The sequence below is a fragment of the Siniperca chuatsi genome, linkage group LG13 (assembly GCF_020085105.1).
Source record: "Siniperca chuatsi isolate FFG_IHB_CAS linkage group LG13, ASM2008510v1, whole genome shotgun sequence".
In the NCBI taxonomy this organism is placed as follows: domain Eukaryota; kingdom Metazoa; phylum Chordata; class Actinopteri; order Centrarchiformes; family Sinipercidae; genus Siniperca; species Siniperca chuatsi.
In genome coordinates this window covers 17,114,595-17,140,255 of record NC_058054.1, presented here as the reverse complement: position 1 = coordinate 17,140,255, position 25,661 = coordinate 17,114,595, and the positions used below count along the sequence as shown (strand labels likewise).

The 25,661-nt window shown below is 40.1% G+C and overlaps 1 protein-coding gene across 1 annotated transcript in view; it reads left to right on the top strand.

Moving 5' to 3' along the window:
• The window catches only part of LOC122886590 (neurocan core protein-like), a 41,622-nt gene extending 17,252 nt beyond the window's left edge, over window positions 1–24,370 (top strand). Inside the window, exons 4-20 of the mRNA XM_044218968.1 lie at window positions 111–293; window positions 877–1,051; window positions 1,892–2,019; window positions 2,659–2,943; window positions 3,477–3,620; window positions 3,763–3,852; window positions 3,945–4,105; window positions 4,190–4,352; window positions 8,165–9,304; window positions 13,550–13,666; window positions 17,516–17,629; window positions 18,992–19,043; window positions 19,250–19,356; window positions 19,881–19,963; window positions 20,645–20,789; window positions 21,862–22,044; window positions 23,090–24,370. Coding sequence (XP_044074903.1) covers window positions 111–293; window positions 877–1,051; window positions 1,892–2,019; window positions 2,659–2,943; window positions 3,477–3,620; window positions 3,763–3,852; window positions 3,945–4,105; window positions 4,190–4,352; window positions 8,165–9,304; window positions 13,550–13,666; window positions 17,516–17,629; window positions 18,992–19,043; window positions 19,250–19,356; window positions 19,881–19,963; window positions 20,645–20,789; window positions 21,862–22,044; window positions 23,090–23,208 — 3,389 coding nt within the window. The 3' untranslated portion in view covers window positions 23,209–24,370. The remainder of the gene's footprint in view (window positions 1–110; window positions 294–876; window positions 1,052–1,891; window positions 2,020–2,658; window positions 2,944–3,476; window positions 3,621–3,762; window positions 3,853–3,944; window positions 4,106–4,189; window positions 4,353–8,164; window positions 9,305–13,549; window positions 13,667–17,515; window positions 17,630–18,991; window positions 19,044–19,249; window positions 19,357–19,880; window positions 19,964–20,644; window positions 20,790–21,861; window positions 22,045–23,089) is intronic.
• Window positions 24,371–25,661: the final 1,291 nt, after the last annotated feature.

The following is a 25,661-nucleotide window of genomic DNA, read 5'->3' as shown; positions in this document are numbered from 1 at the left end:
TAACTCCATCTATCCATCTAGGATCCCTTATAATTTTAATTTTAATTTTTTTAAATCAGCAAGATACAAAAGACACTTTTAATGAAGAAACCTCTCTCTCTATGCCAAAGGTGATGTAATCAAGGTGAATAAGGCTTTCAGTGGCCGCGTCATGCTGCCAGGATACACTGCCAATCCACTGAATGCTACCATGGAGATCTCCAGCCTCCGTACCAACGACTCAGGCGCTTACCACTGTCAGGTTGTCATGGGTAACGACTATGAGAGAGACACTGTACCCCTGGTGGTCTCCGGTAAGTGCAGCAGCCACTGATTGAGATTTCATTGTGAGAAAAGTTTAGTGCCACAACTCCCCTAAGGAAACGTTTAAACTGAGGAGAAATGCTGCTGAGAGACCGAGCAGCAGTAACACAAAAGGCTTTAAAATTCTTTTTCTAACTTAATTGACTTTTGGGTTTTATTGCATTCAAGGCTTGTTGTGCTAATATAAGACAGATAATGGCAGCTTTAAAACAGGAGCATTGCCAACCCATTTTTGCTTTTTTATTTAATTAAACATTAATAACATTGATTCACCATATCAATGTCATAATGATCTACTCAATTACTGCAGCTTACTGCTCTCTGTTTTTGTGTTCGTTTTGTTATCTAGTTTTCCACTTGAGAGATTGTGTAATTCTTTTAATTAAAGTGTTTGGACTGAATACCAAAAATAATAAGTGTTCATCTGTGAAATTTCAGCTAAAACTCACAGTGTTAGAGTGATCTGTTTGTGGCCACAATAACACGTTTATTGATTTTAAACCCGGATGTGTTGGTATATCTCAAATAAATTCACAAACACCTCACCACCTGTCTCCGTGTCTGCCCGTGTAGGTGTGGTGTTTCATTACCAGGCTCCCAGCGCCCGCTATGCCCTCTCATTTACCGATGCTCAGCGGGCCTGCCAGGAAATCTCAGCTCAGATGGCCACACCGGCCCAGCTGTGGGCAGCATACTATGACGGTTTTGCCAGCTGTGCAGCCGGCTGGCTGGATGATCAGACTGTCCGGTGAGAAGATATTCAATAACTTCCTTCTGCTTGTCACACCCTTCTAGTGTTGCCCAATAGTTGTATTGAGTCATGCTGTGCTTTGAAGCAGGCCTGCACCTAATGACTATTTATTATTGATTAATCTGCAGATTATATCCAGCTTTTCTCATTTAAATTGCTTGTTTTGTTGAACACCTAGTCCAAAACCTAATGATATACAATTTACTATCATAGAAGAAAGGAGAAAGCTTTTCAAATTCAGAATACTGAAACCTGTTAATTATAAGCATTTTTGCTTAAAGGAATAGTTTGACATTTTGGGAAATACGCTTATTTGCTTTCTTGCTGAGAATTAGATGAGAAGATCGATACCACTCTCATTTCTATTTGCTAAATCTTCAGCAGCTGGTTAGCTTAGCTTAGCATAAAGACTGGAAACAGGGGGAAACAGCTAGCCTGACTGCTATATTTTTTTTAATATGCCTGCTAATTCTGTAATATAAAGACATTTGCTTTGTTCTGTGTACTGTTTGTTCCTTCTCTTCTTGGATAATCTGCTGTCTCAATTAATATTCAGTTCTTGTTTTGTCACCTAATCATGTTCTTCTTTTTACAGCTGTTGTTTCTTTGCTGTTAATTGTATTTTAATTTATTCAAATCCGTTGCCCTTGCAAATATGAATATGAATTTATTCTTAACTGACATTTAAAGTCTTAATGAAAATGAAAACACGTCGATATGTGAGCTGAGATAATGTTCATACAGTAAAATGTCCACAAGACAATGCTTCTTATTTCTTATGATCAGTAAAAAAGAGGTTGATTCCCGTTTATGACTCCCACATGGTTGTCTCCACAGCTATTCTGTTCAGTTGCCAGAGTTTGGTTGCTATGGACACAAGGAGTACTCTGCTGGAGTGAGGAATTATGGGAAGAGGGACCCGAAAGAGCTGTTTGATGTGTACTGTTTTGCAAAAGAACTGGATGGTACACATACGTGCGCGCGCACACACACACACACTCACACACACGAAAGACATCAAAACCTGTCACAGCGTTTGCATCATATTCTGCTACAATATTAAAGGACAAGTCTGGCGATATTCTTTTCTTTTTTAAAAACTTTTTCTAACTCTCAATAAATCCAGTGAAAAGACTTGTATTAATCCAAATTAATCAAATGTGTACTAATCCACGGCTGTAAATAGTCCCCAACAAATCCACCAATTACACCTGTTTCAGTAACGTTTGCTAAAAACTGCAGTGCCCAGCTGTTTTAGAAAATTACTGAGACTTTTAAAGAAATGAAACTATATATTAGAGACCTTTAAAAAAAGAGAGAGATTTACGTCTTCATTAGCAACCAATGGGTTTGGGGTATGTGCCACAGACAGGGTGGGAAGTCAGAAAGTATTGAGAGACGGGCTACCACAGGTTTTGGTCTTTTCATGGGATTTGCTGAGAATAACAAATATATATATATATATATATCACCAGCCTTATCTGTTAAGTACCATTAAAATTAGACATTATGTTTGTTTTCAAAGCCTTCACATGTAGTTACAGTATTTAGCATAGGTGTCTCCTGCTAGCTACTTCTTCCTGTCTCATGTCTCCCTCCTCCAGGTGAGGTGTTTCACTCCTCGGTCCCAGGCAGGCTGTCTCTGTCCTCGGCCTCAGACCGCTGTGTGTCCCTCGGGGGGCAGCTGGCCACAGTGGGGCAGCTTTATCTGGCCTGGAAGGCCGGCCTGGACAGCTGCGCCCCAGGCTGGTTGTCTGATGGCAGTGTCCGCTACCCGGTGACCTGGCCTCGCCCGGAATGTGGAGGGAGCCAGCCGGGAGTCCGCACCGTCACACCCAATAGCACTGCTGACAACACCACAGCATTATATGATGCTTACTGCTACAGAGGTATTGTACCATAAGAGGCTGCGTTTGCACACTATTTTTGTTGATGGAAAAGAAGTTAACTCATTATTGATGGATTAGACTAAACTTGAATACGGTGAATCTACAGAACAATCTCAATGTTTTATAATCCTATGAAATAATGGTTCATATCAATATTAAAGTGAAATGTTTATCAAAAATGACTACAAGAATTGATTAATACATTTGATACATATGCTACATAATAAATATTGCTATTAATGCAGTAACAATGACAATAAATGTCATTGCCACTGTTGCAGCTATGGCAACACTGATTTCTGATCCACATTGTCTATCCCATCCTCATGTATCTGTGAAACTGCTGGATTGACGGAAGCAGTGGGAGAAAAAAGGAGGACAGAATGTGTTGAAATTAAATGCTCAGCTTTTGTTCTCTGTGTTGACTGATATTGACCAATTTCTGCAAAATGAAAACGCAGTAAAGCTTTGAGACAAATTGGCTAAAGTCCTTCAGCCATGTGAACAGCTAATCTCTCCAACTTGTTTCCTAGGTAAAGTGAAGGATTCGGGCTCCATCTCTCAGATCTACACCTCCCTGTGGAAGCCCTGGAGCTACCTCACAGGCTCAAGTGATGCTGAGTCTGCAGGGAAAGACAATCCTGACCTGACTACACAGCAAACCACCACTACCAGAGGTTTTACATTTGTCTACGATTAGCAGATGTGTAGCAGCATGAACCAGCTGATTAATCAGAGAATCAACCATCCAATCAGTAAACACAAATACAGTAAGACTGAACATACAATAGATATGTTTTTTTTTTCCCATCCTTGCAGGTTCCTCAGATGGCAGTGATATCACACCTTCAAACTGGACAGGATTGGTTGACCTAGAAGAGGAGGCCTCCCTTCACAACATGGATGCTTGTAAGGCTGATTTCAAATATTGAATTAATTATGTGTACTGATCACAAAAGAATGGGGATCTGTGATAATAATCCACATGACTGTGTCCTCAGCCTTAGACCCCTGGTCCTCAGAGTCTTCTTCAGAGTCATTCGTGACCCTCCAGCTAATTCCAGGACAAACTCTCTTAGACTGGGGAGAGCCACTGGAGCCTGGCCCCAACTCAGAGGAGTTTCTCCGACCGCCAGTCCACCCCACTCCTGCTGAGAAGAAGGTTGGTCTGGGTTTAAGATTTTATTTTAAGATTTAAAAAAATACTGAAGCAGCTAGGTTTCTGTCCATCCACTTGTTATTTTAGGCGATCTCAAAGATTGTCAAGTCCATTTGGAAGCCTTGGAACTACCTGGTGGGGACTGGAGATGAGGAAGGAACCCAAGCACCAAGTGGAGCAGGTGAAGTGGAGGAGATGACTACGAAAAACACAGATGAGGGGTCAAATCCATCCAGGACATCATCACCAGGTGAGTGGATTTATACTGTTTCTAATGTGTGAACAAATTAGAAAACCATCATTAGTTCCTGTGTGCATTGCATTGTGGTACAGTGTCCATCAACAGCACACACACACAAATCAAGCCAATTTACTGTGTCAACTTACATCTTTGAGTATACTAAATTTAGTAACTTTCCCAGTGTTCACATAATACAGTATATGTTACAATTACCACAGTAGTGTGGAATAGGGATACAGCCACTGGATTTGAGTGTTGTATGTTTGTCTACTGTCTGTGTTGTTTGTAAAATGTGTGTCAAGATGGATGCCTTGTCTACTGCAAACCTTATACACCTATGGATACAAATAAAGCAACCTGAACCACAAGGCTTGATGGCAGTGTATGTTTATGAGCATGCACAGTATTCTGAACGTATTTCTGTTGAGGCACTAATTGGCTCAGGTCTGTGATGTTGAGGAAACACAACAGGATGGTACATTAATTACAGTACAAAGAAGCCCCTGAAATGAGGTTCATTAGAGAAACACAGAACTAATAAGGGGCAAAACTGGGAGAGAAGAGGCCTTGGAGCCACAGCATGTGGTGAGGAGAGCGTGTCCAGCAACAACTCTTTCTTCTTTGACTTGTCCTTCACCTCCATGGAAAATATCACAGTAATTATTTGATAATTAAAAATATAAAGAATAAAATTAAATACTGAAAGAAGAAGAATGTGCACAAGGTCTTATGTGCACAAGGTCTTATGTGTACTGAGCAGCCACAAACCTGCCATACAAGCACCGCAGTCAATGCCTAAAAAATGAATTCAAATCATAATTAAATAAGTTCAAGGTCTGCTTTAATTAAACAGAACAAAGTCAGAGGAAAATCAAATGGCAACACAAACAAATACTAGTGATAAACACAGATATTAATCTATTCAGCTTTATAAGAAAGGTTATTTGCATATTTGCTTTTCATTAATTGTAGGAATTTGGAAAGCAGTTTTTTTTAACCAAAATGGCATTGACATTTATTAAAAAGTCATATTTTGTCAGATGAGCGTCAGATGTAACATTTTATAATCCTTCACAAGCTCTTGAATTCATTCAGGTTTATGTGGATTGACGGTTGTTACACAGGGTGAGAAAAGTTTTTTTATGATGAGGTTTCTACAGTAAATACAACTTAACTGAAAAACAGGAGTATTCCACTATCTCTATTATCATAGCGTCCCTTAACAACAGCTCCACGGAGGACAGTCTCAGCTGCCACTCACTTCACCAGCAAACGTTGATGGTAAACACTTGTTTGTGACCTTTGTGCATCTCTCAACGATGGTCAGGCTCATATTAGAATAGGTACCCAGTAGTTAAACATGCTTACAGTGTAAATTATCTTTAAATTCTTCCCAAATGCCAGATTGTTGCTTAGTACTGAACATGTCATGATCATCCTGTGTGATATTAGAATAGGTACCCGTTAGTTAAAAAATACCCACTGTATAAATTCTTTATAAGTTCCCACATTATTGCCCCCTTATTCCCTAACTTCACATCTTGTTCCCTTGTACCTTCATGTATGTATTGGTACGTACTGCACTGGTACACCGTTAGCACAAACAAATACTCTGTATATTAGGACGAATTACACTTTACATTGCAGGACGTATTCTGAAGCGTTTCCACCAATTCTTATCATGGCTGCCACTTAGAGGTTTGCTTAGATTCATTCATTTAGAAACCTTTCTAATCAAAAAAGAGTTTTTCTGAAACCCTCATCAGAGTGTGAGGTTTAGAGAGGGCTGAGGCTATTTTTATGTTTTCTGGCTTCCTAAACTATTGCATATGTAGTGGGATACTTTTACTGTATATCCATGCAGAGAAATCATGTTTCCAAATGTCTCTCTTGAGCTGGATGCTCATTATTAACACTGAGGCTCAGGCATTGTGAGTTAGAAACATCATGTTTCCTTCAAACATGGATGCAGGCAGATGATGGATAAAGAGTTACAGTGGTCATATTATGCCTTTTCCCTTTCCTTTGTTGTGTATCTTTTTTGTGCATGTAATATCTTTGCAAATTGAAAAAGCCCAAAGTCCACCCCAAAAGGAGTTACCAAATCCACAGAAAACACTGTTCCTGAACTGCCTGAAAACAGATCGATTGTAGTCCAGCCTTTACTTCCATTACATATCTACTTCACTATGTAACACGCATCATAATGCACGAATTGAGCAGTTTCCACAACTACACCTAAATATGAAATTAAAATAACGCTAGACACCCTCCAGGCAGTCAATAAAGTTCATACCTGCCAACATTTCGGTTTGCCTTGAAATACGGGAGAAACCTGTGATGTAGAGACAGTGCACAGTTAAAACGTTACCTATGAAAGATAAATTAGTTACAAATGAGTAACTTACCACACGCTGGTTCTGGTTGTTGGAACATGTACGGCTGAATCGAAACCATAGTTACCGGCTGAAGCGGCTTTGTTTTGGATCACACTACCTTGCTCGTCAGGACCCACCCTACTCTGCTTCTGATTGGCTAGTAGTCCATACCTAGGTACTGCGCATGTGCAACTCCCAACAAAGATTGAATCGAATTGAGAGGCCTCACTCGTTAGCTAAAAACGGAGCGTTCAAGACACAGGGTGAAAAAGAGGTGCTACAGCACTATGCACTATGAACAAACATATGGTGTTCTTTGAAAATTAAACCATGTAAACTTATTCTGGTACAACCCCAAAATAAAATTATGAACTTGAAAATGAGCATAATATGACCACTTTAGTTGTTGTTGATTAAATTCTGAGGTGGTGTTTGTCTGTATGTGTGTCCAAAGAGGTTTTAGACCTTAACCCACGTCTTGATTTATGTATTTGTTTTGGTAAACAACGGCTGCTTTAAATTTGAAAATGACATGACACATCTATTTAAAATTATATCACTAATATCTGTTAGTGAGCTTCAGATTGCAGTATTCTTTTTTTGCCAACAGTTTGTCTGTTCTTGCCATATAGTGTCATGAATTTAAAACATTTCTTTTACCCACATTAGATAATTTCACAGCTTTCAGACTGATGTCTTTGCAGAGCAGAGTTCAACTGTTCTGTCTCTTTGCAACACTGTTAGTTTCCTGATGCTGTGTTCAGGTCATAAGAAATGGTAGAAATGTTTACAAATTGCAAGCATTCATGTCACTGAACAAATCAAGACGGTTGTATGATTGCAGAGTAGACTGCGTATATATTAAATATTTATTAATTTTGAGTGTAATTGCTTTGAACTGTGGACATTGGTTTATGTGAGGTTTCCATATTTGTTTGCCTTTTCAGGCAAAACTTCCAATTTGTTGTAATTACGACTTGAATGTTGACATCAATGACATTTACAAGTCAACAAACTGGTAATTATGGTAAGTTTGACAGGACACGAACGCAGCGTAATATTGTTTTGAAAGCTCACACTCAGTGCTAAATGTTAGACCTTTCAAACAAGCAACTTCTGCTAATTGGCAAATAATTCAATATAGCTCACCTGTCTCACTGCCTTTGTAAGTGTAATAACATAGTTTTCATTAGTCTCTCTCTTTCACAGAGGTTTGCTTGCTGGCAACGATGCTGGTACAGCGATAGAGAAAAACAGCTGACAGATAGACAGCTTAGAAGTGTTTGTTTTGTCTCCCTTGGCAAAGCAGTGAGAATCCATAAGATGATTTTTACTTTGTTCATCGTCACTCTTGGCTCTGTCTTTAGCACTATTCTGTCTGCAATAATTGTGCTTCTGACTCCCCTTGTTCTTTTCTTTTTGTTTGTTCTGTGCTCTCTGCAGGTTTGTTTTCTTCAGGAAGTTCATGGTTCAGCAGTCCCTCGAGGGAAAACTCGACTCCAGCTGGTGAAGAATCACCCACTCGTCTGGCATCTACTTTGGTCGCCTCCGGTAACTCTATGACTACAGAGAGCACAAAGAGCCAGGAGAATTCAGAGATGCACGCCTCCAGCTCTGCACCCGAAATCACCTCAGCCGGTGGGGAAACTTTGGTCCTTGTTGAAGCGGTGACCACTACCCAGCCGGGTGACAATAGGGAGGAGACGGTGACCTCTAGAGCCAGTGGTAGAGGAGGCAGAGGAAGGGGGAAGAAGAACAGAGGGGAGGACAGGAGCAGAGGAGAAGAGAAGGGGAGAGGAGAGGATAAGGGGAAAGGAGAAGACGAGGGGAGTGGAGAAATCACCGGTGCAGAAGCTAAGGGGGAGATAGTTTCACGTCGACCAGTTGGAACAAGTAAACCAAGAGAAAGATCCAGAGAAAGATCTAGAGAGAGGGGTCACAGGAAGGGACAGTCCACCACTACCATGACTACCAGTACCACTGCTAGTCTTCTGGAGCTCTCACTGATGACCACAACTGGATCAGAAAGCGTAGGCTTATCTACGTCTGAATCCCTGTCCACCTCACCAGTAGAAACCCCATTGCCATCAGTCTCACCAGATCCACACCAATCTCTCTTCTCATCTCCTCCACCATTGCCGTCTGTCACTGCGTCCACGTCCCCATCTCCATCGCTGTTTGAATTCCAGTCTACCTCCCCATCCCTGTCTCTTCCATCTTCCTCCTCCCCATCTCCATCCACTTCCTCACCTCCATCCAACTCCCAAACCCCATCCCTCTCACCCTCACCCCCTTCCAATTCCCCATCTCAAACAGTTGGATCAGGAAACCCAGCTCCATCTTCTCATTCAGACAACCAGGACAGCTCCTCTAACCCTCCGACATCTCTTAACTGGGTCCCAGTGGAGAAAGCAGTTCTGAACAGCTCTCTGGATTATCCTCCATTACTGTCAGGACCCCCAGACGAGGAGGAGCCTGCTTGGTCTCACGCTGTGGGCTCAGGGGCCCTGTTACCTGGCAATATGGAGGAGGAGAGCAACAGAGGAAGAGTCAACATCAGTACCATAACTCTTAGCCCAACAGGTTAGCATTGCATATCTGTTTTCAGATGTTTTATCATTCTGTCGGTAGGGTTTATTTGATAAGTGCATCCATTTATCTGTATATTCATTGTAATTACTCCACGATTTTGATATATTGCACAAAAAGCACTATTTTAATTATATTTTTGTAGTTTGGGCCATAATTTCTATTGGGAATAGTAAGACTGTACTCACCAAGTTAACTGCTGAGAACACTGCCAAAGAAAGAAGCCCGATGGGCCAGGAAACACGAGCAGTCAGATGATCATACAGGTTTTAAACAAACCAACGTTAGCCAAACTTATCTGGAAGAGAAAAACAAAGGAATATTGTAAAAATATTACCCAAATTGTCATCTGTAAATATTGACACAGTTTACAGACCAACTTTCTGGTACAACTTTAACCTATTGTACTCACTGTAGTTAGCATAACATAGCACAGGTTTTCTGTGCTATGAGAGATTATTAGTGTACTCTAGATAACTTTCGGTATCACCTCCAAATAAAGTGGTTCAGATATTCTGTCTAAACTGCTGGTTCCTTTATAACCAGTGATGGGCAGTAACGTATTATTTAGTAACGCATTACAGTAATGTGGTTTCTTTTTTCAGTAATGATTAGTGTAAAGGAATATAGTTTGAAATTCAGTGATTACATTATTCTTACTAATTCATTAGTAATATTTTGAGGTTGTCACCTTTTTTGCTGTCTTACCAGGAGTTTGATGGAGGGTAGATAATTTATCTCTGTGCGTTCAGTGGAGACACTGGTCCACTATGTGTTAGCTTGGCGCAGGAGCTGGAGGTGGGTTAAGCTGTTAGCCTTTGCCACATGAAGATAAATGTATTTCCCGGGAACTCTAAAGTTGTCATATTCATATGTTGTGTTTTGTCAGCTGGCTTGCTAATGTTACATTCAGGAATCAGCTGGTTTTGTTCACTGTGAGGACTGGATTTCTGGAGTGCTGCGTGCAGTCACTGGTGCTAAGCTAGCTGTTGATGGTCAAAATACCTCAAACACAGAGGCTGGCTGCTTGTTAAAGGAAAAGTTTGACATTTTTCAATATGTTTATTCACTTTAGTTAGATTAGAAGATCGATACCACTGTCATGTCTGCCCATTAAATTTGTAGATAGAGCCAGTAGCTGGTTAGCTTAGCCTAGCACAAAGACTGGAAACAGGGGGAAACAGCTAGCTTGGATCGCTCCGATGGTAACAAAATCTGCCAACCAGCACCTCTAAGCCTCACTAATTGCACTAGAGAGCAGTTGTAGTCTGAGTCTCCAGGAAGTTACTGGTCCTAGCCAAGAAACAGTCTGGCATATAACCTCCCGTAAAGCTTTGTAATGTTGTTTAAAAGCATCTTTGATGATGTGACAGAAAGTAATGTGGCAAGTAATGTAATAATTACTTCTGTTGTTCAGTAATTAGTAAAGTAATGGAATTAGGCTACTTTTTCACTGAGTAACAAGTTATGACTGATTACATTTTCCAAGTAACTTGCCCAACACTGTTTTAACCTGATCATTTAACTGTCAATAGTCTGATCCTCTGATTGTTTGTTTCTTGCTCTGTCACACTTAGTTGTGACAATGTGCCTGTATGTCTCAGGAATTATTTTGTTAAGTACACTGTTATCATAACTGATAGAAATGAAGGCAGATGGAAATAAGGGACCCAGGTTGTAAACAAAATAGAACTATCCTTTAAGATTGCCTTTTCATTTCCTACCTGACCTCGCCACTGGCATATTTATTCAAAACATTCAGTGTGTATTACCCAGCTGCATACCTTTTATTCCTGCCAGAAGCAGAGACCACATTCTCGCCACCGTACACAATCTGTTGATTAAGTCTGCAGCACGGTATATCTCAGTGAAGCTCCTGGCTGGCCACCTGGTTTACTACTTATTTTTTGCTTGATAATGAGAGCTCATACAGGAAACATCCTATCACCCGACGTTTGAAAGCCCCACAGGCATCATGCTATCACACATTTCTATGGTGATTTATTTTGCTTCATTTGAAAGTGGCTCATGTCTGTGGCAGGCATGGCTGAGCTGCCTGCTAGGGGTGTGAGGAGCGGATGGAAAACAGCTGTAAACTGTATCGACAAGAAGCCAAGGGCAACCATCTGGGCAGCTGGTGTACAGTATGAGGGTTGATTGATTGACTGAGACCCTGGAGTCATTCAGGCAGAAGGCCATAAACACACAAACATATCTTTGCTACACAAACAGAAGAAGTGGATGGATGCGCTCTACTCCAGTTCAGTCCCTTTCATGGTGGTGGTCAGTATTTTCTCTTCTGACTGGATCACGGAGCACTTCATCAGTCAGTTCACTTAATGAGAGAGAAGAATAAAAAAAGAAGCCTCAGAATGGATTCAAGGACCTTCAGTAGCAAAACACATTGTTCTCAAACATGAACACACACATGCAGACACACAAGGATTCACGCTCAGTGCACAAACACACAATGCCATCAACTTTCTTTTCATTGTCTGATCTTTTTATACAGATGTTTATCACACAATGTTTTTGTAACATTTAAATTGCAGCCATTTTCTTTGTTTCCACCTTCTTCTTCATGCACTACTGCCTTCACAGAAACGCCGTCTTAGAGGTCTAAAGAGCTTATCCGAAAATCATATTTCCAAAGTAAACCATATTTCCACTGTGTCGGTGGCTGTGATTACTTCAAAGCAACGGCTATGTGTGATATGTGGATTAATACTTTGAGGTATCCCAGCATTGCTGCTGCAAAGTATTATCCCCTTACTGTCCTATCTCTGTAAACTTATTAGTTGGATTTTGCTGTTGCCAGCTTATTGTTGTTGTTTGTGCCGGTGTTGTCAGCCGCTGTGCAGAGCGAGGGACAGTCCACTCTGTCAGCTCCTTCTACATCCTATTGATTTTTCTGCACCACTCACTTTAATGAACGGCCAATCGCACAGGGTTTATCTTTCACACGCACATACGTGCACGGGCACACACACAATCTGCTTGTCATAACAGTTGATATTTGTCAAGGCGTGCCATGACCTTGACTGATGCAGAGGGTGCAAGTGCACTTTGGCCTGGACTGATGTACATTAAATGAAATGCATGGCTGGTTTTAGCACCTGACTTCAGCAGAATTCAAACCATGAGCAGAGGATTTGCTTGCAAAACTTAACATAAATCTATAGAGCTGATGCTATTGAGAAATCTTGCTCTGTACTGGAGTCCTTGTGATTGAAAACCCTCAGTCGTTTTTTTTCTTTGCCCCTGAACGTTTATTTTGCCCAACACAGCAGCCGGCATGATGATAATTCAGAGGATGAGAGCTTGAGATGTCTGCTTCTGGTTAGTTATTGGACAGGATCAGCCTCAAGACTAATCATAGCCATGGTATTGATTTTCGCTCATTGTGCCGTGTAAACACAAACACACTAACCTACGCACACACACATACACACACTGTCAACCTCACACACCACCCCCTCCTAAGCAGTCCTCGGTGTCAGAGAGAGCTGGCAGAACAAAGACTCCCACAGCCGAGCTTTTGCAGCCAGGATGACAAGTGGTGATTTACAAAGACCTTAAGTTGCTATAATGAGCGGCTCAGGGGAGAAACACGTGGTAGTGTGTCAATTGATATGGAAATTTGTAATTGTGGAAGGAGACCACACACACACACACATTTAGGGGGTAAATGGTGGGGCTGAGGCGCTCAGCGGGAGGTCTGCTCATTTCTGTTGAGGATGGCTAATGTCTGAAGTTCTCACGCTGCCCACTACGCTCGTTGGAGTGAGCCAAGGCCTCGCTTTCCATATGGTAACCATGACAACTGTGGCTGTGAGTGGATGACGAGGTTGAGGCTCTCTGGCTTCTGATCCCTTTGAAAAGAGAGAGAGTGTGAAATGGATATGCGTGTGTTTTAACTGCTGGTTTTGGCTGAGCTGCAACGTTGGAAAATTAGGGTGCCATGTTTTTTCTGAGTCACACAGAATTTGTATTTATTCAAAATCCGAGCAGTGGTGAGGGAAACTGTGTTTAAGCCATCCAACTTTAGAGGATCACCATGGAAATGAATATTTTAAGCTTTATTCAGCCGGTGAGCTAAGATACACCTGTTTTATCCTCGCCAAAATAAAGCACATTTACAAACAGAAAAAAACATTCTCCTTCACAGTATCATCAATTAACTCCCTTATTCTGAATCCCTAAATTCCCCCTCCACCCCCATCCATCTGTCTCTTTTAGTCGAGGTGGAGCCCTGCGTGACAAACCCATGTCTGCACGGAGGAAAGTGCCTTCCTCAGGGAACGGGCTACAGCTGCTACTGCCCACAAGGATACGCTGGGGAGAACTGTGAGATTGGTGAGTGATGCTTGCACACATACACACACACATGCATGCATCCACACAGTGGCATAATAAAGTCAGCCTTGGGTCAGTCTGTATATATTGACGTAGGGCTCTCCAACAGCCTATTTGCAGATCAAAGGCAGAGCTGTCTGTCACATTGAGAGAGGAGGTTGAATGGAGGCTGGGGTCAAAGGTCACGCTCAGACTGTCAGAGTAGGGAGATGATAATGTCCCTCAAGGTCAAACTATTGGTAGCTTTCACTGCTAATTTGGTTGTACTTTAGCCAGAAACAAAATTTCTGGCTAAAGTACAGTAGCATCATGTAGCGAAGAAAAAAATTATCTATTTACAGTCATTTGAAGTTTTAAACTGAATTGATTTCTTTTCCCTGCAAAAATCCCTAAAGGTTTTGGAATCAAGTCAAGGCCTCTCTTTTCGTCATGGCAAAAAAAAAAAAAAAAAAAATCGTTTGATGGCGTAAATCCTAGATTTGGATCAGCACCAAAAACAAATCAATTGTTCCTCCCCCAAAGGTCTTTATACCCACCGAACTTCATAGAAATCCATTCATAGGATTTTGTGATATGCTGCTGACAGAAAGAGTAACTAACAGCAGAGAAAACATAACCTCCTTGTGTAGGTATGAAGACGGCTGAGAGGTGCTGATCATTGTTGTTTGTATTTACACCTTTAGAGGTTAAGGATAAGAGACATTTTACTAAAGGAGGGATAAAGTCAGGGCCAACAGGCTGCCATGTTGCAAAAAAACCCAATTGTGACTGCAGGAACTGTAAGACAAAGAGGGACTGACAGTATCTAAATTCATAATCTTCCTGATCAATTCTTCTTTATCTACATGTAATTAATTTCCTCTCTCTCTCTCTTTATGCTGATTTCCCTTTTGTTTTTCCTATTTCTGTTTGGCTGTAGCATGGTAAAGTCAGGTCTGAATTATGCTTCTGTGTAGAGATGTGTCTGTATTGTGCTGTAGTGGTATCAGGGAGCCAGATGTGATCCTGTGGCTTCAAGGTAACAATAATCATGTGCAGACAACCAGCTGAAACTTTGGTTACTGGGTGCGCTCCAAAACGTGAACCCCTTGCACTCCATTTTATTGCACTTTCTTTCTTTCTCTTTTTATTGGACCATCAATGGCAGTGTTGGAAATCAGTGAGCCTGCTTTAAATAGGATTTTTACATTAATGAATACAATGGTTTTCCGGGTATTTCATTCACTGGATTATCCAATAGCAGATATTACATACCCATGATTACATATACTGTGATTGAAGATTTTATCCATCCATACCTTTCTCCAACAAACCAAACTGTGCCCCTAATACAGTGACATTTTCCCTTTACGTCCCGAAGCAGACACCTGCACAGAGGTACTGTGACACTTTGACATGCAAGTATAAATCTTTAAGCCTTAAGGGTCCTAATTTGTTCCATAACATATACTCAGCTCATTAGGCTGCCATTCCTCAAGGAAGTGATCACTTTATCAACAAATGAACCACACACAGTAACATATCTGTATTCACAGTTTCATTTGGGGTGTGAACACCTTAATACTTACTCAGTGCCAAGTTTTGTCTGTTCAGTGTCACAGAAAGACGGACGGGTGGACAGACAGACAATGAAACTGACAGCCAGCAGCTGATGTGTGGGTATGCTGGAAGGCTTTGTTATAGATTTGCAGAATTTGCAGTATTATCTCTCTGAGGAACAGCTTCCCCTCTGCATAATGGATGAGGGACGAGGGGATCAGACTTTTTATACTGAACAACAAAGAGCTGGGCTGATTTTAATGGGGAAAGGAAGTTGGTGGTGTGTGTTTAACTAGGAACTAGCACATCTAGAGGTCATTCAAGGTCACGCCAGTCATATTTAGCTTGGGGGCATTTCATATTTATATGGCATTTAAAAAAGAAAAATCATATGTTAAGTTTCTGTATTATTCAAACCATTTAACCATGAAGAGTCTGAGGCCTGAGGAACTACATGTTCCCGGAGGAGCCATTTTCTTCAGTGTTATTAAAATAAATAAATGTAAAAAACGTCTCCATTACTTTGCAGTAAATCCAGCCTCTGCAATTTTTGGTTGAACACACTAACATGGGATTTATGATGGATTTTCTCATGCCAAAACACTTGGAGATTATCTCTCAATTTGAATCAAAGCACTAGGCTGTGTTACACCCACACAGTTTAATTTTAATCTCTCATAAATGACAATCTGAGTTTGGTATAATTATGTTTAAATTAACTAAGAGTTTGTGTACGATTTCACCATAGTTTAGTAATTTAAAAATAAACTGAATCCTTAATTGTGTTTTGTGCCACAGTGTCATTCTTAATACTAAAAAAGTAAGACATCTCCAAATGCTACACATAGTGGCTTTAAGTGATTTAAACCAATGACCAAAGCTGTCAAAGGTTATTTCTTCAATAAGAAAAGTGACATTTGAAAAACCCTCAGGCTACATATGCTCTCAAATTGCTATTTGATCTTGCAAACAATATTGTTTGATTGATCACATCTTCAAGCCTGTTGGAAAAGTAAGAAATCATAGGAGAAAACACATTAGCATAAATCTCTGGTTTCAGTTCCTATATCTGTCCTCAAAAAAACAGCCTGATTTCCCTTCATTCATTCATCATCTTTAAAGAGCTGCCATTTTTAATGAACAGATAAACATCCTCTGCTGTCAAATTAAAGTTGGATCAAACCTGAAACATTTTGAAGCTACGGCAAAAAACTAAACTTAAAGCTGAGAAAATTGGATTTTTAAAAAAGTCTCACACTTGTACCCTGCAACATACTTTACTGATAAACCACAGTTTAGTCCAGACTGAAAATGAATCCTTGCTATTGCAACCAACCTTCAGTGTGTCTAGTGACAACGGTTTCTAGTTTGATCTGCCTGACACATTTAGCTCTTCACAACCACTGACCTTTTTCAGTGTTGAGCTTTTTGCTTGGAACTAAGTAACCGTTAAGATCTAAAGAAATACTTTGAGGTAAGTTTGAACTTATAAGTAGCTTTCTTTTTGCACTCTCGTGTTAGTTTTAATAGATTTCTGCAGTCCTGGGGTATATCTGTTATTCTGAGTCCGAAAAACCTCACAGTGGTGAAAGAGGATTACATGTCCTCCATTTACAATGATAACGTAATACCCGTAGAGAAATGTTCCTTTTGCTTGCTTGTTTTTTTTTCCACAGAGAGGTCAGAGAGCACAGTAGCACAGCTGCCCTGGAGCTTGTAGGGTATCTGTTGTTGCTTAAGGCCTCTTCAGCAGGGTGGATAGCTGCCAAAATGGGGGCTTGAACCCAGATCCTCTGGTCAGGTTCAGCCTCTCTGCTGACTAGTCCACCACATTTATGTCTATACTTTCACTGCTTTAAAGGAAAAGCACTGCAATGTGCAGCTTGTTATTTCTCCCTCATGCAGTCTTTTGCAAATGGAGACAATGGACAAAAGACAAAAGGGATTAGACGTACATCAAGTCAACCTTAAGCTCTGTAAATGCATAAAAAAGGATGTAATAACACTTTTAGAGTGTCTTCCTCTGTGAGAGAATGAGGACAAATAAGGAATGTAAAGGGGATTAGACTATCTTTGTTCTCCTCACACCCTGAATTATGATACTGTACTCACCAACATGGACGCATTTCACTGTATAAACCAGCTGACCAGCTCATCTTCAGTGTCAGTGATTGAATAGCAACAAACACCCAGACAGTATTTCTTTCTTTATGAACAACATCTCTTCAAGCAGAATACATCCTTTGAATTTGAACTCTAATGAGATCTGCAACCCGTCTGTCCTTGCTGTCTTTTTCTTTTTTCTCACAGACGTTGATGACTGCCAGTCCGAGCCATGTGAAAATGGAGGCACTTGCATCGACAAGATTGATTCATTCCTCTGCCTTTGCCTGCCCAGCTACGGAGGAGACACGTGTGAGAAAGGTGAGAGTGAGACACACATACAAATGGATGAAGAACAGATTACTCCAAGCTATGTGAGGGGAATTATCATGCCTTCTTTGATATGAAATGTTATTGGACCAACAAATTCAGCACATTGTTGTGTGCAACCACAGTGGTGAACTTGTTAAGATTCACAGTCATCTGATACTTGCAGTAAAAATTCTGTTGCAAACTGTGCTGGTGGAAATAATCCTGATCAGTGCAGCATCTGTTACAGCTACATGTCATGACACAATTTCACAAAGCCACATCTCTCTGCAGCTATCAGACAGTGTATCTGTGTGTGTCACAGGGCTGCAGGGTGACAGATACTGACTGAAACTCCTGCAGGCACAATATACACACTGTTTTCCAAGGATCAGATAGTATTTGCACAGTTTTCAGTCAGCATCCTACCAACATGCACACATTTCCATATGTCTGTGCAGTAGTTGACATGAATCAAAAACACAGCTGTAATGCGTTTGGTGAGTTAGTAGTACAGTTTTTGTGGTCAGAGATTATTGCTGTAACTGTATTATGTACTGTATGCAGTTTAAAGTGAGAGTTTTCTTGTAAACAAACAAAAGTTATGCTGACATTCACTGTTCCTTGAGGTATTCTTAAGGTCAAATAAACGTGTGAATGGATTTCCTCCCTTTAAAAATACTAAAGGTAGATTTTTTGAATATTTTAAAATGGATAAGTAAAGGGTTAGCAAAAACTAGCATAAACTGCATATATTTGAAAATGAGCGCAGTTTCGCAGACTCCAACTCAAAGGCAGGGCGAGGTGGGCAAGATTCACATGTGTGTCTGTGTGGTAGGTGGCACTAATCATCCCCCATACCACACACTCAAACCCATGTGCACACGCACACGCGCTGATTCATCACCTCACTGCCTTCTGCCACCTCCAGCTCCAAATCTGTCCTCCTTGTGTGTGTGTGTGTGTGTGTGTGTGTGTGTGTGTGTGTGTGTGCCGTGCCGTGCACTAGTAGTAATGAGAATTAATGAATATCTAACCTTTGCAGTTATAAATGAATTCACAGGCCTTGGTGTTATTAATGAATACTAATAGTGCAGAGAGTGGGCCATATGTGCTGTGAATTGAAAACGAGCCTGTATAGTTACAGTTAATGTATTTAGCCTCTTAAGATGCCAAAGTCATATATTTGAGTCTTTATTCGCCAAATAAGATAGAACTCTCTGTAAAAAAAAAGCTTCCTCCTTCCTCCCATCTTGTATACAGACAATTTTATCTTACTTCGTGTTCCTGAACTTAACTACGCTTTTACATGCCCCTAAAGAAATTATTTTAGCTTCTCTCATTTCCCCTCCTCCTTTCTCTTCATCTTTACAGATATAGAAGGTTGCGAGCACGGTTGGAGGAAGTTCCATGGCCACTGTTACAGGTAGGAATGATGAAAACTGGCAGTGCTGTTAAAATAAATGGAGTCACAATGTATTTACCTGCAACCAAAGGTGCCTCATCTATCTGCATTACTTTTTTATATCCTGGAGTTACTTTCTGCAGCACTCTGTAACATTTAAACTTGTCTGGCTGCATAATATATGAAATATGTCTTTTCATATCCACTTTTACTGCATTGTCCCACAGGTACTTCACCCACAGACACACCTGGGAGGATGCAGAGAAAGACTGCAGAGAGCACAGTGCCCACCTCAGTAGCATCATCTCTGCTACTGAGCAGGAGTTTATCAATGGTACGTGTGTATTTCTGTTGGTTTGGTTTGGTTTTATTTTGTCATAACCTACATGTAACACAATTGTACAAATATTCACAAAACAGAAAAAAAGAAGAAAACCAAAACGAAAGACACAAATTCAATCTAATGGAAGACCCTGACATACAGACAAACAAAAAATATTAAATAAAAACAAAGTATAAATATCATATAGCAAAGTGTTTAAATTGAAGCAGGAGACAGGATAAAAAACACTAAAAGTTAATATAACTTATTTCTATAGTCTTCCTGATTTGTTAACTTACTGAAGACAAAGCAAGGCGAGGAAGGAAGTCACAAATAAAATTATGCAAAAATGAACTGATACAGTAAAAGATGGTGGAATTAACAAGAGGGAAAAGAACAGATAGACTGATGTAAAACAGTTTAAAACAGATTTGATATATGTATCAGTGAGTGTTTAAGTCTGTGTGGATATCAGAGTTTTTACAAAAGTAATTAAGTAATGAAGTCAAAGGAACATGTACTGTTGTTCTTTACAGGTCTGGGTCATGACAACGCCTGGATCGGACTGAATGACCGCACAGTGGAGGAGGACTTTCAGTGGACTGACGGCAACGATCTGGTCAGTGATCAGTGAGGAATTGTGCTGCCAACTCCAGTATTAAAGCCCCCAAAAACCTTCAAATCTCAAGTGTTTGTTGATAACATTCATGACTAAATTAGCAACAATGCTAAAGATTCAAACTAAAGTTTTGAAAAAACATCCTCAGCTATTGATTAAACATTTAACACTCAAAAACTCAGATAATCTGCTTCATCAGGACTGTGTGGGTCTGGTTTGATCAGATTTGATAGACAGCAGCCTTCCAGCATCAGCAGACAACCTCACAACTGGCATCAGATTTTGAATCAAATGCTGCTAAATCCTGATTGGTGGGCAGAAGTACGTGACATCACCTTTTTCCAGCTGAGCTGACTTCAAACCAGTGAGAACATCACAGAGAAAAACACAAATAAAGAAATCCCAAAACTGTTCTAACTTTGGCAGAAAATGTTTGTATTCATAAAGGACCCTATATGGCTCACAGTAATGTGTTTTCAGGACCTTTAAAGTTGTTCTTTTTTTAATCATTTTAATTAAAACTGTGTCCCCCCATGTGTGTGTGCAAAGTCTCATGTGTAATCTTACAAATGGCATTCATCTGAAAGTAACAGTGTTCATTGGGGAGAAGATTGGAGATTCCCAGTCTGACGGCACTGACAAATGAAAGCAAATGCAGCTCTGTTGTTTGCTGTTGTGCAGGTATATGAGAACTGGAGGGAGAGCCAGCCAGATAACTTCTTTGCAGGTGGGGAGGACTGCGTGGTGACCATTGCCCATGAGGATGGCAAGTGGAACGACGTGCCCTGCAACTACAACCTGCCCTACATCTGCAAGAAAGGCACAGGTACTGTAATACTGCTGGACTGAATGTAACCTCATAGCACACAAAAAAAGTGCAAACAAACAATGACTTTCTGTCCCTCCCTGTTTGACACATTCAGGTCCATTATGACTTTCTCAGCAAATCAAAGCTTAATTCATGAGGAGATATTTTTGCTGTCTACATACAATTTGGTTGCTTGTGTGTTATCGCTGGCCACCTGTTAGTCATCATTGCTCATCATTCTCATCATTCATTCTCTCCATTAAGGGTCACAGCTGCAGCAGATGCTCCAAAAATTGACGACAAACACTAACTTAAGTGAAGATTGTGATTCAGTCTTAAACCTGTATTGATTTTTGAGAACAATATCAATCTCAATCTTCCTCTTATTGCCATCTCTCTCTCCTCTGGGGTCACTTACATTTGTCCAGACAGCAGAACTGTAGTTGCAGTTATTGCCAATTACTGCCTTGTTCAGAAATATGATCTGAAATTCCTCTGAGCCACTTTGTCCGGTTTTCCTAACACTCACCCACACCTTCCCTCTGTGACCCGCCGCTGAAGAAGTGGAGGATGTTCAGGAGGAGTTAGAAAAGGAAGTAGAAAGATGGAAGAGGACAGGGAGAAAAGGGATTAAGTAGTTTCAGAGTGTTTGTTTGTCTGGCTGTGGTCTCGTGGCTCTCTGGTTTGGCTGTACTCCCTGTCTGCTGCAGAGACCCATTACCTCCTTCTGGCCTGCCACAGCTCTGCTCAACACTCAGATACAGCAACAAGGCTGCCATCTAGAGGCCAAACACACCTGCAATATTGTGCCATGAAAATTGAATTTGGTGAAAACCTAACAGTAAGGACAGTGCACTAATATGTGTCTCGTTTGCTGTATTAGTATTTGTACTTAACAGATGCATAATAAGTGGAAGTTGAGACTATTTTACTAGGTGTTTTATCATAGGAGGTCATACATGAAGTAATGTTGGTAGAATTTGGACTTTGGCACCATATACGACTCTGGATTGATGTGATTTTAGATGCTGGATATATACCAACCTTTATCTGTATGATTTATGTGGTTTAATTTAATTATTTCTGGCAGTGTTGTGCGGGACCCCGCCTGCAGTGGAAGACGCCCATTTGATAGGTCGACGAAGGTCACACTATGACATCCACGCAGTGGTACGCTACCAGTGCTCTGAAGGCTTCTTCCAGCGTCACATCCCCACCGCTCGCTGCCGGGCCGACGGCAGCTGGGAGAGACCCAGGATCATCTGCACAAAGTGTGAGTGTTTAATGTCTATTTTTATACCTGTGTCATGTATATAAAGGTATTTAAAAAAATATATATTTTCTCTCTTTTTACCAACTGACTGGAGGTTAAAGGAAACTCATAAATATTTTACAATCTATTTTAATTATTTAACTAACAGTATTATTTAGTGATGTAATCAGTTTTTAAATCAATTGCAATCAATTTCAGACTCATCTGATAACTTTTTACTGCCTTGTGTCGATTTAGGGGCTCCATAATTATGTCTTGTGTTTATCATTGTCTTTTTATCTTTGTATTTTTATCTATGTTTTTTCCTGCCTCTGCCATATTGTCATTGCAAATAAGAATTTATTATTGGTTACATATAACCTAATAGCCTAATTTCTGGTATTTGGGTCTCTTGATGCTCATATCCAGAGTGAAGCAGTGAAATAGGATTCATTTCTTTTAATCACTGAAATTACAATCAACTCAAAGTAAGGAGTGCAAACTAGCGGCGCCCCGGTGGCCTAGGGGTTAGGGCACCAACTATGTACTGCGGCGTCACTGGTTGAAGCGTCATCTTTCTATTGAGTAGAGTCTGCAGATAAATCCTCCACGCCAATATATTGGCTCACATTATGATATTGTAGATATGCTGGTGTATGTGTCGGCTGATTGGCAACAAGAAATTGCTGTACAGAAATAAAAATATATGTTTGAGGTAATTTAGAAAACACTGTCACCATTACATAGTTTGTCACCACATATATTGGTCACAATTCTTTGAAAAACAAATTTAATGGATTCTTATCAAACGTCTTTTTAGTTATGTGTTTATGTTAAAAAAATGAGTATTTATTGTTATTGGATTTTAAAACTCTGTTATTCATATCAACATCAGCCTCAAAAACCCAGTATCAATCAAGCTATAATACAAACTTATGGTCCCTTAAAATATTTTAAAGTTAAAAGAATAAATATGTTAAAGAGAAGTGCAAACAAAGAACCAGATGACACTTGGGATGTGTATCAAAGTACAACATAAACCCCATTTGTTTCCCTCCATTTTTAGCCCGGCGATCACACCGGTACCGACGCCACCACCACAATCAGCACCACGAGCGCCGCAGCCACAGGAGACGTGGAGGAGAGGGACACAAGGCCAGAGAGGACGCACACAGCTACTACTGAACCAAATAATACAACATCTGCAATGCCTAGGTGCTAACCATGGCTCATAAAGACAGACAGTAGTTCACATCACTCCCATTTCCTTTCCCTGCTTCTAACCATGCTCTGTTTAGCTTTATTCCTCCTGATGAATAAGGTTTTCTTACGGTTTATCTCCATAAACCCCAGTCCCTGAGTTTGGGTGTTTAGATGCTTCTTTTTGTTTTCACCCTGCTTCCTTTAACCGAGGTCCATGCGAACACTAACTATAACACTAACTGTTATTACACTAACTCCCTCCCTAACATCTCAGTACAGTAAATCCTCCTGTCTATGAACTAAAACCCTCTCTCAGTCTGTCAGACTGACAGCAGTGTGCGAGCATGTGTGAGCGTGTGCATGTAAGAGAGAAACTTAGAAAAGTGCTGAGTCACTTTTTTAGGTAAAAGTTTGCTTGTTCTACATGATAAATGACTCATCCTAGTATTCTGTTTCCAAAGCACAGATGTAACTGATACAAGATAGCATTCAGTCCCTGGTAACCCTCACCTTTTTGTATGTATACTGTAGCTGTTACTTGTTCCATAGAGCACCTGAATAGCTTTTTTCATTTTATTCTACTGACATGCTTTTTTCTAATATTTGCCATGTTTTGGTGTTATGTCACTATTTATTATGAATCATTTGCTAGTGAATATGCTTTCTTTTTTTAGTTATACTTCAGAGAGCTGATGTAACATAATTTTTCTATACCAATATATAAGTCCAACACTCAACAATAAACAAAATTAATCATTTGATTGCCTCTAATCTATGTATTGTAAATATTGTGGTGTTTGTTATTGGCTGATCCTTGATCAATAGCTGGACCTTGTCCAATGAAATAGATGCCCCCATAACCACTCTCAGCTAATGAATATGTCCCATTGACATAAATAGTGAGGATGGGATTATACAATACTTTCTCAAGATAACCACTTGATTGTATCTGAATTGCTAAATACTTTTAATCTTTGCACGATTATATTTACATTTACATGATGGGTAGAATGTCACTATTTTTTGTCCTTTGGTCCCTTTGATATTTGATCGGTCATCCACTTTTTTTGGTGTTCTTATGACTTTTTGTCCTGCTGTTGTATTTCATTCTTATTAAAGTAAAAAAAAAAAAGGAACAACAACATTTCTTATTGTTGTTTTTTTTTAAAATCCAAGCCAACAAACCATGAACTGGTTTCCAGCTTCTTCCATGTACTTTTATTAGCCACGTTAGCGGTGTGGCTCTAAGAATAGCAATGTCTGTTGGCCTGTCAGTCGGTCCACCACTTTGGCCCAGACTGAAATATCTCAACAACTAAAGATACATGATGGTGTCCACAGCATGAAGCCTACTGACCTTGATGATCCCCTGACTTTTATTTTAGTCTATTGCCACCATGAGGTTGACATTTGTGGCTTTGACTGAAATGTCTGGACAACTATTGAACGGATTATGAAATTAGCAAATGTTAGCACAACATGCTAAACTAATATGGTGAACATGGTAAACATTATACCTGCTAAACATCAGCATGATAGCATTGTCATTGTGAGCATGTTAGCATGCTGAAGTTAGCATTTAGCTCAAAGCACCACTGTATAGCCTCACATAGAGCCACTAGCATGGCTGTAGACTCGAGTTTTGTTTTACTAGTGCACAGATCCTATAATCCATTACTTTTTGACAGGAAAGTGCTGTTGTGCTCAGAGATTGTTTCTATCTTGTCACCTTGGAACCCCAGCAGATGAAAGTCAATCAAACCCCTTTGTTTTTGGCTTTACCTTTCTGAGCTTTGCCACTCACTTGATTTTGCACTCTACACAGCGAGCAATAGTTTTATCCTGTTTGGTTCACAAAGCAATTTTCTCTTCTCTGTTGTGTCTGTGAGCAGAATATTTTAACTAAGAGAAGGATGACCCACCAGGTGAGTGGGACATAAAAGATTGTGTTTGCCAGAAAATTGTAAAAAAAAAATAAAATAAAAACCCAACAACAATGAATTCAATTGTCTTGAGATGAATTACAGTTTGGTACCAAAGTTTGATCATAAAAATGAACATAAATCTTTGACAGTTTACTTTGGTTGTGTATTTTTTAGCTAAACTTAAGTAATTAAGGGTATTTTTTGCCATGATTTTAGAAACACTAAGGACATAAATCCAAGCAGCCCCTCTAACCCCAGATAATTTTCAAGAGATGCACAAAGTCTGTAAAATGTTCTGTTAATCTGGATATTTGAATGTCCATTCAACTGGTCTATTATACATTTTTGCCAATTTTTTTATAATACGTGATAGTCTAAAAGCTGATTGAACTGACTTAGCTCACCTAAATCCAGGGCTCAGCTCTTATCAGTTTGACAGCAGAGTTAACTGGGTCAGCGGTTCACCACACACACAGGGCACAATGACATCACCAACTGGAGACAATATTG